The sequence below is a fragment of the Drosophila serrata genome, unplaced genomic scaffold, assembly GCF_035046125.1.
Source record: "Drosophila serrata isolate PLE 108 unplaced genomic scaffold, ASM3504612v1 contig_240, whole genome shotgun sequence".
Taxonomy (NCBI): domain Eukaryota; kingdom Metazoa; phylum Arthropoda; class Insecta; order Diptera; family Drosophilidae; genus Drosophila; species Drosophila serrata.
Genome location: NW_028257138.1, coordinates 10318460 through 10331745, shown reverse-complemented (window position 1 = coordinate 10331745; position 13286 = coordinate 10318460). Strand labels below are relative to the sequence as shown.

The 13286-nt window shown below is 40.0% G+C and overlaps 1 protein-coding gene across 1 annotated transcript in view; it reads left to right on the top strand.

Annotated features, from left to right (window-relative positions):
• The window catches only part of Sema1a (semaphorin 1a), a 150191-nt gene extending 137307 nt beyond the window's left edge, over positions 1-12884 (top strand). Inside the window, exons 12-22 of the mRNA XM_086831364.1 lie at positions 2-147; positions 4766-4848; positions 4911-5054; positions 5123-5234; positions 5864-6006; positions 6083-6211; positions 7023-7212; positions 7272-7542; positions 7621-7674; positions 10619-10691; positions 11261-12884. Coding sequence (XP_086687490.1) covers positions 2-147; positions 4766-4848; positions 4911-5054; positions 5123-5234; positions 5864-6006; positions 6083-6211; positions 7023-7212; positions 7272-7542; positions 7621-7674; positions 10619-10691; positions 11261-11457 — 1542 coding nt within the window. The 3' untranslated portion in view covers positions 11458-12884. The remainder of the gene's footprint in view (position 1; positions 148-4765; positions 4849-4910; positions 5055-5122; positions 5235-5863; positions 6007-6082; positions 6212-7022; positions 7213-7271; positions 7543-7620; positions 7675-10618; positions 10692-11260) is intronic.
• The last annotated feature ends 402 nt before the right edge of the window (positions 12885-13286 follow it).

The following is a 13286-nucleotide window of genomic DNA, read 5'->3' as shown; positions in this document are numbered from 1 at the left end:
GGTACCCGATCCGCGTCCTGGTTCCTGTCACAACGATTCAAGAACGCTTCCGGATCCCACATTAAATTTCATCAAAACACATTCGCTAATGGACGAGAATGTGCGGGCATTTTTCAGTCAACCGATTTTGGTCCGGACGAGCACCATGTGAGTAACTGCATTCCTATTTCGTTGCCTTAGTCACTTCCGTTTCCGGTGTAAGAGAGAGAGAGAGAGATAGATATAAATCTGCAGGGAGCCAAGTGGCCAACAGTGACTGGTTTTTAGGGGTTTTATTATTCAGAAAGTTGTATTTTTTTGGACATCCAAAACGTGACTCTTAATTTTGTAAGCTTAAACAGAGCATTCATAACATTTTTGTAAAAAATTTAATATTATTTGCTTCATTTTTCGCTTATTTAATATAATATTTCATTGTAGCAACAGTAAATTCAATTCATCTTGATAGTTTTCCTCCATTGGCAAACATCTGCTCTCTCTTGACTATTTTTCAAAATAGCAAAGTTAATCCTGTCAAGAATTGACCATCATATGGGTTCATTGGCTCAAATGTTGCAGCATCTGTTTTCAGTTTATGGAAATTTCCTCTAAAGGTGTTAGTCAGCGCAAATAACCATAAACCAAAGCAATCTGAATGGCGGCAAGTGGGTTGCAGGATGCAGGTGGGGAAAATGCAGAAACTGTTATCATAAATTATTTGCCAGCGATTTCGTGCAGCACACCCACCCTGCATGGCCTGAGGGAAAAATTTAAAAATTCAATTTGGCAACTTTTCCATGTAATTGAGCCACAATTACGGGGCGAAGAACAGCGCTGAAATGTATGCTGGCATAGCGGTGAAACTTTAAAGAGGGCTAAATCATAAGCGAGCCACTGAGCATTGCTCTCGACGCGGAACAAGTGGTGCAGGTTCTGCACAGTGGTTCCAAACTCTCTAATAAAATATAGAGAAATATTTGTGTACATATACACATACATTCCCTAGACTTCTTTTATGTTTTTACTACTAAAATAACTTGTTCTGAATCAATACAAAACTGTGTTAAAGTTAAAACATTTGTTTTCCATTTAATAAGTCAGTTTCTTGAGTGCCTTTAATGGATTTCAAGCTCAGATCTTTATGCCTCTTTTAAGCCTGATAAACAATTCACATCTCTGGAAAACTATACAATGATAATAATTTAAAACCTCTTACGGTGTTAAGCCATTATTTTCCTTTAGCAATATGTGTGTGGCCCCATTTTGACATTAAATTTTGATCCACATAAATGCTAGCACGTTTATCATTGGGCCTAGAAAAGCCACAATGTTTCTTTTTTTGGTGTCTCCCCCAAAAATACCATCTACCGTATTGAATGCGAAGAGAGCAAGGATAACCGCCGAGTACCTGCCTCTCCACTGGCACCACTGTATCCTGTACTGTTCGAGGTGAATGTGGAGATGGTAATGGTGGCAGGGCAGCTGCCTTTTGCGATAGTTTGGAGCAAACGAAGCGAGCCAGCCAGAAGGAAATGCATGGATGCGCCGAGGAGGCAACCCGTAACGAAAATATGTATGCACAACTGAATAAATTAGAATGAAATATGGAACACGTACTAGCAACAACGCAGACTGCCGACCTGCCGATCCTCCTTCAGGCTCCCTACGCATCCGCATCCTGCATCCTGCATCCTGCATCCTGCATCTGCAGCCTCTGCAGCCTCTGCAACCCCTGAACAATTTTGTGTGTGCCACATGAGTACACCACAACAAATGCAAGGGCTAGTGTGCGTCCTCGTTGTGGTGGGTGTGGGTGTGGGTGGAGCGGCCACTTTCTGCAACTGACTCATTGCATTTTGGGACGGATGCGGATGCTCTCTCCACCCGAGAAACGGGAACGGGGAACAGGACGAGAGCGTGCATTGGAATTTAATCAAGAGACCGGGACACTCAATTGAAAGCATAAAAATGCGCACAACTTACTCCCCCCAAAAATGGTTGTGTATTTTGCTCCACAACTATTCTCATCTCAGTTGCTCAGCCAAAAAAAAGAAAAAATAAGAGATTGCATTAAATTCTGATTCAGTAGCTGAAATCACGACTTAGCGTCATCGCCATTCCATAAATCACTTCACAAACTGGGTCAAATAAATGTACAGGGGTCGCCGTAATCAAGTGGGAGTCAATATTTAATCATCTCTAATGATGCGGGCCAATACAAATGAATGTGAAATGCATGAACAGTCACTAATATTATCCACTTTAATCCAAAGAATTAAATTGTTATTGTCTGTAGAAACTGTTCACTGTTATGACTTTGGAAAGCTGTATTTGTTTATGGATATTTATGTTCATGATTATTAAAGCTGGCTTTTACTTTATGCCTTATTACTTCTAAATGTTGTCAGTATAAATGGATGTATTATTATAGTAAATTGTGTTGATTTAGTTAAGTAATTTAGTTATGTATAAATACATAATACAATTCTTTTTTAAAATCCCTAAATACCTTACTTTTACCATACTTAACTTGCCTTATCATCACCATTCCGAAATGTACATTCTAAGCTTTCCCAAGTCGCGGCTCAAGTCTAATGGCTTAACAGCCTTCTTTTCTTTGAGCCAGGTCAAGCTCTTAGTGCCAAGACAGTTTTGACAGGAGAATACATTTATCATATTTTCGATTTGAATTCAAACAATACGCATAAATTATATGTATATATGTTACATATATATTCGACAGCGATTCGAAACCCCGAAATGGAAGGAAATGCCGCATAAATCGGGCAACGAAAATGTGCGGGGATTTATTGAACGCAAATGACAAAATCAAATCAAAAATGTGCCGCCCCTCCCCGCAAATTTATGGCATTGGGCCGCAGCAGAAAAACATACATAAATTTATTATAATTTCTTTGGGGTCCGGCTATATCCTGCGAATGGTCCCAAGTGGCTCTCTGACTGCGTGTGTCTGTGGGGGCGTGGCACAAATAAATCTGGCCAAGAAGGAGAAGCCCATGATGATGATGATGATTTGCATAGTACTACTAGCTTGGCCTGGCTTGGAGAAAGTTTTCCAGCAAGTCGAAAGTCGAGAGATGAGACAGGAAGAGACAGCGTCTCGGCAAAAGTTGAATGTGCCCAGCATGTTGGCATCTCGGACTCGGGCTCCGTTACAAATTGCTTCCTGACGCAGACCGGAAGCATCCCATATTCAACCGATTTCTGCCAGCTGGCTGACCATATCCCATCGGCATCTTCCTGTCCCAAGGTGTATCGCATTGTCCTTAACGTGCCCTCTTATCGCCTCCAGTTTGGTGGCCAGAGGTGGATAACTAACGACTGGACCAGACGGACGGACTGACTGACTGACTGACTTCCTCTACATCCTTTGGACTCCGTACTCCTGCCATTTGTCTGCCTTTTGCTGCCTTTTGTTGCTGTCATCGCCGGCAGACGATCCACTCTCTTCGAAGCTCATCGGAGCGATACAAAAAGTTGGCAACATTTTCGCAAGTTTCAATTGCCAGGACTTTGGACTTTGACCCGGCACAGGACGTGGTCCTGGCTGCCTTTTTTTTTTAATATTTCTTGACTTGCTTGCTGGCTTTACTTGTTTTGCATATGCTTCCACCATGCCTTGTCTGTACATACATATATTTTCCAATTTCAAGTTTAGCTGAAATTGTTTGTTTGCTTCTTTAAACAGTCAACTTTAGGTTTAAATAATTAAGAGCAATGCTCCAGAGTATGCCTTTTTAATATATCTTCAACTATAAATTCAACACGAAATAAATTCCCTTTAAGTTTCTCTTAGTTTAAATAAATCAGTTAAAGGCATATTTATGAATACCAGAAAAAGGCTCAACTAAGCTGAAATTAGATTTTGAAAAACCCCAACACAAATTCCATTCAACCAACTTGTCCACAGGAAATGTAAACTTTATTTAATGAATTATTCCAAAATATGTAGAGCAATTTGGAAAATTGTTGCTGCTGCAAAGCCCCCTCCTCCCCAGGCAACAAGATTAGTTAATTAACAATAAAAATGAAAAAGAATAGCAGAGCAATGGGACATGGAGTGGCCCCATTGTAACTTCCATTCTGGCTGCCAGACATTTGCATTTAAATCGAGGCAGGAAGGCATGACAGGAGCAGGAGCAGCAGGAGCAGGAGCAGCAGAAACACTGGACACGACGACCGGCCACAAACATTGGAGAGGCGGACGGCGCTTTTGCGGTGAAATCAGAGGGAAATTCTCGTTTTTATTTCATCTACAACTTCTTTGTTGTTGTTCAGAATATGCTTTTTGCATATATAAAACATACAAAAAGTAAAAAAAAAAAGAAATAAAAGCTAGTAGTTGCAGCACCGAATGTTGCCACTCATGTTGCACTGGCGGTTGCTCTGTCGCTTTGCTAACCAGTCGTCCACGGCCACAATGCCGCTGCGGACCCTTCTGTCCATTATTAATGGACGTCTAACCGAAATGACTGAAGCCTGTCTGTCGGTCTGTCTGGGAAACAGGCGAAAAACCATTGTCGGAAAATAAAGAAAGCAGGGTACATGCATTGACATTCTGCTGTCGTTCATTTATATCAAAACCGCCAGAGTTGTTGATGGAAGAGGAATTAGTTCTAAACAAAATGGACTGCAAGTATAGCAAAAGTAATTAAGGAGTCGATAGGAAAAGTCTGAAGAAGAATAAACTTGAGGTTATATAAATATATTTATAAATATTTCAACAGAAATTCTAAATAATCAATTTCAACTTGTTTTATTTCAGTTATCGCTTCACACAAATCGCTGTAGATGCACAAATCAAGACTCCTGGTGGAAAGACCTATGACGTTATATTTGTGGGAACAGGTACGTTTTCAATTTAATATATTTTTAGGAAATTAAATTAATCATAATATAATCCTAAACAGATCATGGCAAGATCATCAAATCAGTGAATGCCGAATCTGCCGATTCCGCAGACAAAGTCACATCCGTTGTCATCGAAGAGATTGATGTGCTGACCAAGAGTGAACCCATTCGAAACCTGGAGATCGTTAGGACCATGCAGTACGGTGAGTTGGAGTTAATTAATATACACATATCCCTTGCCCTGGTACTCAATTCTCATTAAAATTCGCAGATCAACCGAAAGATGGCAGCTACGATGATGGCAAATTAATCATTGTGACGGACAGCCAGGTGGTGGCCATACAACTGCATCGCTGTCACAATGACAAAATTACCAGCTGCAGGTGAGTGCCAGTCCCGGACTCAGCCCTTCCTCATCCTCATCTTCATCCTCATCCGCCCTTACAACCCATTTCGACCTCGCTACATACTCCAGACAATGGCATTTTTATTATCATGTAACAATTTGCGTGTCGCCTGTCTGCCACTTGACTGCCTCAATATGCCATATATTCGTGGAGCTTTTCGCTCTATCCACTTTTCATTTTGGCTTTTATTACACTGAGATAAATATTGGGCATTAATAAAGATTATTAAAGCCTTGCAGGGTATTTTAATATTAGTCAGGAGCTTGTAAATTATTTTTGGCTTAGTTATGAAGTTTTTAACTTTTAATAAGGGTCATATAAAAATATCATTTAAAAGTCATTATAATACACTTTTTAAGATTTTCTTAGTGGAATATCAAGACCAAGAAACGTATGTAATGTAATTCTAATATTTATATTAAATTTAAACATTTTACAATGAGAATATATTGAAAATTATATCTAATATGACCCCAAAAATCAATTTCCATTTTTTATTTGCCAATGAAAACTTCATGCAAACTCCAGCTAAATTTTCCATCTCACTTTTCCTTTTTCTATCTGCATTTATGTTATTTATTCACCCGTTTTTCTCCCCCTCACAGCGAATGCGTCGCATTGCAGGATCCATACTGCGCCTGGGACAAAATTGCTGGCAAGTGCCGCTCCCATGGCGCTCCACGGTGGCTGGAGGAGAACTATTTCTACCAGAATGTGGCCACCGGCCAGCATGCAGCCTGTCCCTCAGGTGAGTGAACGCTGCAAGTGGCCGACGAGCATTTCATGGAACACTCTGGTTCTAACTCCGATTTGCTTTCTTACAGGCAAAATAAATTCAAAGGATGCCAATGCCGGGGAGCAGAAGGGCTTCCGGAACGACATGGATTTGTTGGACTCACGGCGCCAGAGCAAGGATCAGGAAATCATCGACAACATTGATAAGAACTTCGATGGTAATGTACCCAAGCGCTTGCCACTTGCATACTATATTTATATCATTTTATTTTCGTTGCACTCGTTCCTTTCTTTTTGTCTTATGCACGTATTTGCTTGTCAATTTACTCCCTCTTCCTTCCTACCAACCTTTTGCCGGGTTCCTGCTCCTGCAAGGAGTCCCGTGTTACCTGTTGTTTTCATCGCCAATCACATTTTCATTTTGCGCGGATTCCCAGAGCTCCTGGCTGTCGGGTTATTGCCACTTTATGCCATTCATCTACCATTATAACTGCTGGCTGCTGGCAGTTTATTTTAAACGAAAATACTTCTTATTTGATGCAATTTTGTGTTTAATCAAGTAGCTTTTTGTATAATGTAGAACTGCCTTTACCTTACCCCCTAAAAGATATCCTTTGTTATCTCATTGAACCCTTTAAAACTAAGTCTAATATTTCAATAAATATTTGTTTATTTATATCAATAATTATATGTTACCTGTACTTGCTGTTGTACCTTTGTACTAACTATTATTCATATTTTTCTTATCTTTCTTTCTTTATGATTTCTGAACGCTTACGTGCGTTCTAAATTCGATGTTTGGATGTTTTCTTGATGTCGTTGCAATAATGGAACAACCTCCATATAAAAACCAATCCCACACTGAATACCCAACACAACAAACCATATTTTTGGTGTGCATTAAACTGTTTGTTGTTGTTGTTGAATGTTTTGCCTAATGCACACTACTGTATCGATGCAAAACGAACCAATATCCATGACCACATAAAACCAATAATTTACTAATTGAAGGACCCCAAATTTCCGCAGATATAATCAATGCCCAGTACACAGTGGAGACCCTGGTGATGGCCGTGCTAGCGGGTTCGATCTTCTCCCTGCTCGTTGGTTTCTTCACGGGCTACTTCTGTGGAAGACGCTGCCACAAGGACGAGGATGACAATCTGCCATATCCGGATACGGAATATGAGTACTTTGAGCAGCGACAAAATGTCAATAGGTTTGTTATACTTTTCCAATGCGTATGAGTTTGATTAAACAATACTCTCTCTGTTACAGCTTCCCCTCATCATGCCGCATCCAGCAGGAGCCCAAGCTGCTGCCTCAGGTGGAGGAGGTGACGTATGCGGAGCCAGTGCTGCTACCTCAGCCACCGCCACCAAATAAGATGCACTCGCCAAAGAATACACTAAGGAAGCCACCCATGCACCAGATGCATCAAGGCCCCAACTCGGAAACACTCTTCCAGTTCCAGCCCGATGGCTACAATACCCAGCAATCATATCGCGGACGCGATAACTTTGGTACCCTGCGCTCACACCAGGTGATGGTGAGTATCGATGCTAGGCAGGATGCAGGCTGCAGGATATCCTTTTTCTTATACTATAATGTATGTTTCCTTTTGCAGGGCGACAACTATAGGCGCGGCGATGGCTTTTCCACCACCCGCAGCGTCAAGAAGGTGAGTTGAGCCTGGCCTCTCCACCGATCTGGATGGAGATCAGACGGATCTATTTTCATTTCCAACTATCGTATCCAAATACTATTACTACTACTACTACTAATCTCTAATCTTAATCATTGCGCTCTTTTCGATGTTGTTCGATATTTTCTGACACTAAGTACATAGTTATCGAGAGTCCTTGTGCTGCGCTTGTATTTGAAATGTATTGAACTATCTCTCTCTCTCTCCTCACACAATCGTCGATTGGTGTATTTCTTAGTCTCACCTCCTTCAGCTTGTTTTCCATGTCTCCTCTAAGTGTGTGTGTAAAAGTTCCACCCAAGAGTGGGTTTAAAGTATAAATTATATGTATTTTATAGCACAAAATTGCATAATTATAGTACATCATCTTCATAGCCCACAAATATTGTTTATATGTCGTTGTAGTTTGTATTGTTGTGTGTTGCGTACTATTATTATTTTATTCGCATGCTTATGTTTTGTGACCTATCATTCATTTAAAGTTTCTCCAAAACATATTACTTTTTCGAAGTCCTATATAATATTTTATATGGTTATCATATTTTCTATCAATACTATTAATATAGAAACTATTATTAAAATCTTTAGGTGCTGGTAAAACGTGTTTTTTAAGAAAACTAACTTAGAGAAGCCAAAGTTTATCTACCCTTAAATAGATATTTATTCATATTATATTTATGTATGCATTTTTGTGAAAAATCAAAGTTTGAAAACCTCATAACTAAGCCAAAAATGCATTAAACTCAATTTAGAAAACGGTTCGATGCTAGTTTTTGATAGGTTAATAAATCTACTCAATTTAAAATATAACATTTTCGCCATTTTTGCCAATTTTTGGCAATTTTAATGATGTAACCCCTTATCGTTTTTGCGAAAAATTGGAAAAATTAAAAAAATGTATTTTTTTTTAACCAGACGTAGCTAGATCGATTCGCCTCTTAATGCTGATCAAGAATATATATGATTTATAGGGTCGGAAATGACTCCTTCATATTGTTTTAAACTTCTGACTAAACTTATAATACTGGTATTACTTATAATACTGGTATTAAAACTAAGACTTAATAACCGCTCACCTTAGAGAATAGTGTACATAATTATATTGCAAGAAACAAGTTAGAATACTATTTTTCATTATTCATTATACATCAACTATTAGTTTATATAAACTTTATCCTTAGTTCCTGGGAAAATTAACCTTAATTTTATATTTTTCTACTTTAAATGATTTGCATATTACTATAAAAATGTAGGATATATAATAAATTCTCCTGTTCTTCTGCTATCAAACCCATAATAAAAACTCATCGACCTCATCTCCATTTAGGCGCATGCTAAGATCTTATCATCTTCATCTCGATCCCTTCATTATTTCGCTTTTATATTCTTTGGCATTTGGGTTCTGCGTTCAAGCTGGAAATACACCAATCGTTCGAATCGAGTCCCGGGTTTTTGTACCATTTCTATCTCTGTTTAAGCATTTTGTATAGATCATTTCACATCTACTTCTTCAGTCCAGAGAGACACTTTCCCAACGATACTAACAGCCTCTTACAAAACTCGAAAAACAAACTCAAAAAACAAAAAAAAAAAACGAAAAAAAAACCAAAAAATCTATCTCTATCTTTTCTCTCTTCTTCTTCCCCTTTTTTCATTAGGTTTACCTTTGAGACGGGAGTGGGGCGGCTGAAACCAGTCAGGGACTAATTACCCAAAATATGGTAAATACTTATTTATAACTAAAGCTGACTTGAGTTTATTTTTAAGTTTATTTTTCTGTTTATTTATTATTATTTCTTGACTATCCCTCTTTTGCTTATTGGTTATTTTTTTGTGGGGCTTCGATTTGCTGAATAATATTAATCTGGAAAATTTGGAATTTTGCTCAAAAGCTGCAATATGGAAGCTCTCTTCGCAACGAGCTCTACCGAAATTCTCTAGGCAAAAAGTAATTTTCAAAAGAAATCTTCACGGTTTTTGCTGTTTGTTAACAATATTTTTGAAAACATTTTGGAGCACCGTTGCAAAGTTTAGTTTTCAATTTATCGATAGATCCTTTTTTAGGCACTGTTGCAGAAGCTTTGTTCCTTTTTCTCTCTCTCTCTCTCTATAACTATCTTTCTCTCTTCACTCACATTTTGATTTGCCACATGACACATTATCGAATGCGAAAATAAAAGAATATATCGTTGCAACAATCGGTTAATCGATCAATCGATCAGTCCAGCCCAGTCAGCCATCCCGCGCCCAGCTCGCCTGCTCGCCAGCGTGTCCTTCAGCCTCTTTCATTCCCTGATCCTTGAGACCCGAGTTCTGAGACCTGAGATTCCGATTCACACTCTTGATCTCTCCTCCTGCATGGGCGCCAAATTCCACAAATTAATCAAGTCCTTTCCAGGATGTGTGTGTGTGTGTCTTAGAATACAAATATAACACATTACCCAGTCACACATACTATAAGTAACCTGCAATAATTAAACTATAACCCATACTTAAATACCCTGTAATTGTTAAGATTTTTTATTTATTTAATGGATTATGCTAAGCACACACACTCGACATTTTCTGTTTGCTTGCCGAAATTTAAAATGAATACCAATTGGAGGAAACTGTATTGCCAGCTGAGAAAGTAAACAAAGAACTAAAAATCTTAGATTAATATTAATTTAACATCAATTATTAATTATTATTTGGGTTGCTAGAACCGCAGACACACCACACAACAAATTGGCCTTGGCTTGAGAGCAAAAGATTGACTGCGAACGTGTAATGTTTGAAGCAAATTAGCGTTATACTTTCTTCTTGTGTTGTTTGGTTGATTTCCTCAACATTTTTACGTAACTCTAACGAAGCTTGAATCTTGATAATATCGTATGTAAAAGCTGAGAAATTGATAAACACTCCAACCCCCTATATATAGGCTGTAAACAACACAAACACACGTAACAGAAGTCTTGGTCGCGCAAGAAGACAGCCGCCCCGTCATGGCATTGGTAAGTGATAATCCTTGTGTTAAGTTATATAGAGTTATATGCCATATAACTGGCCAACCAGAGAGACCCACAGGACACAGAATACACAAAACATCACCCACAAGCTCTGTCGGCGGTTCTACCTCCTGATCCCTTTCTACTTCCTCTCTCTCTTTCCACTCTCTCCCTCTATCTCTGTCTCTGATCGATCTCTGTGGTTCGAAACCCGAATAATGGGTTGGACATTACCCCCTCTGGTGGGGTATCCCTTCAAAATTGCATTCTATAACCTTAAACTTTACCTAAAATGTAAAATCACAATATTATTTTCATGTGCTCTTGTTTGATTTCATATTTGATATATTTAAGTTGATACTTGATACGTGTAAGAGTAGTTGCTGTGTGAGTGTTTATGTGCATGTTGCAGCAGACTCCTCGGTGTTGTGCATATGCATCCCTAGCCTCTCAGTGTGTTACCTTGTCTCCAGACCCCGATGCAACATGCACCCAAGCACCCATGCCCCATGCCCCATGAAACTCTCTCTCTCTTCAAACCCGCTGCTAATCCCTGTGCCTTTGTGCTTTTGCAGTAACTCAACACCGCTCCAATAGCCCCCAGCAGCAGCAACAGCAGCAGCAGTCGCAGCAGCAACAGCCCCAGCCGTCGCACTCCAGTTCCGGCTCCTCGCCCGTAATGTCCAACAGCAGCAGCAGTCCGGCACCGCCATCCAGCAGCCCCAGTCCGCAGGAGAGCCCCAAGAACTGCAGCTACATCTACCGTGATTGATTGATATGCAACACCAAATCGATGCCACTCATCCAGGCCCAGCCCAAGCAGCACCCACTACCGCTCCCGATTCCGCTTCCAGTCCAGCACCAGCAACAGCAGCTGCAGCAGCTGCAGCAGCAGCAACTCCAGCATCAGCAGCAGCATCTCGCCAAGAGTCCAATGGGCGGCAGGACATTTGCCAAGGCCAAGTCCATGCCGGTGACACCCGTTCAGCCGCAATCGCCGCTGGAGGAGACACCATCCTACGAACTGTACGAAGGCCATGCCCACTCCGATGCCCGCGCCCACTCGGACTTCGATGGTGAGGATATGGAGGACACCTCATCGCTGGCCATGATCACACCGCCGCCGCCCTATGACACGCCCCATCTGCTTGCCTCGCCACCAGTGCCACCGCCTCGTCGATTTCGCTTCGGCAACCGAGAGCTATTCAGCATGAGTCCTGCTGGCGGTGGTGCCACGCCCACAACCTCTAGCACTGCCATAACGCCCACAAAGCTAAGTGCAGCAGCGGCGGCCATGTTTGCCGCCCCACAAATGGCCACACAACTCAACCGGAAATGGCGAAGGCGAAGGAGAAATAGCAGTTCCGGTGACTCCAAGGAACTGGACAAGCTGGTGCTGCAGTCCGTCGATTGGGATGAGAATGAGATGTACTAGCAGGCAAGTCGAAGATATAAGCACTTTTAATCGGAGAAGGTATTCTTAAATTAAGAAGGTAGTAGGAGCGATTTCGATTTAAAAGCTAGGGATCAAGAACAACGATTCCGGAATATAGCGCAAGTGCTTATATAAAAACAAGAAACCTGGTTTGTTTTAAGGTGGTATTTAAATTAATTACATAGAAAACTGAAATTAATATTTCTTTTGCTTAATATAATACCACCTTAAATAGTACACAAGACTCAATCGATGCAATGCAATGCAACTTACACTGTGACTTATGACTGGGGCTATGATTATAATACCCCTTATCCTCAACCATCCTCGCTCCCTTCATTTAACCAAAAGTTGCAATCAAACAAAAATGCTTGCTATGGAAGCTGCATGGGGATTTACTTACACACAAAAAATAAGAAAAAACCAGAAAGCCAGAGAGAAGTTATACACGAACTTTATAATTATATAGCCTTTATACATATACCCAGATCTGCTAAGTATACAAAAGCATATAACATATAACGTACGTCTATATGACTCTTTATATACAAACATGATTATATATACATATATATAGACACGGTTAAAAAAAGTAAAAAAAAGTAACAAAGGCTACGCTAAATTAGAGCTGCAAATGATATTGTTAATTACCAATTTGAGCAGAGTCAACACTTGTAAATATTAAACATAGAGAGGACGTAGGCTAAGCAAAACCTTATTCGAGTAGAGTGTACGCGATATACAAGATTTTTTGCATTTAACCCTGAGAGAAGAGGAAAAATAGAAGAAATTTACATGGCAAGATAAGAGAAAAACAAAAAAAAACGAAACGCTTATTACTGATTTACACCAGACAAAAACGAAAGAAATTAAACTACCAAAATAGTGTGTATGAGGAAGGCAAACAAATTAGTCGTAAGCCGTCAGAGATCGAGTAACTAAGTAGGGTTTTCCGTTGTCAATTTTCGTTTGCTGAGTCCCCCACACTGCTACTCTACTCTTCATGGATCTTTCTGCTTCAGTCTCATGTAGGAAAGTGTAAATTATGTACAGGACTATATACGCATTATATATTCAACCGATCTGTACAGAAATCAGTATGTGCGATATGTGCCATAATCGGGTGTTTGGTGTCCAAACACTGGGCCCACACCCATTTTTAGTTA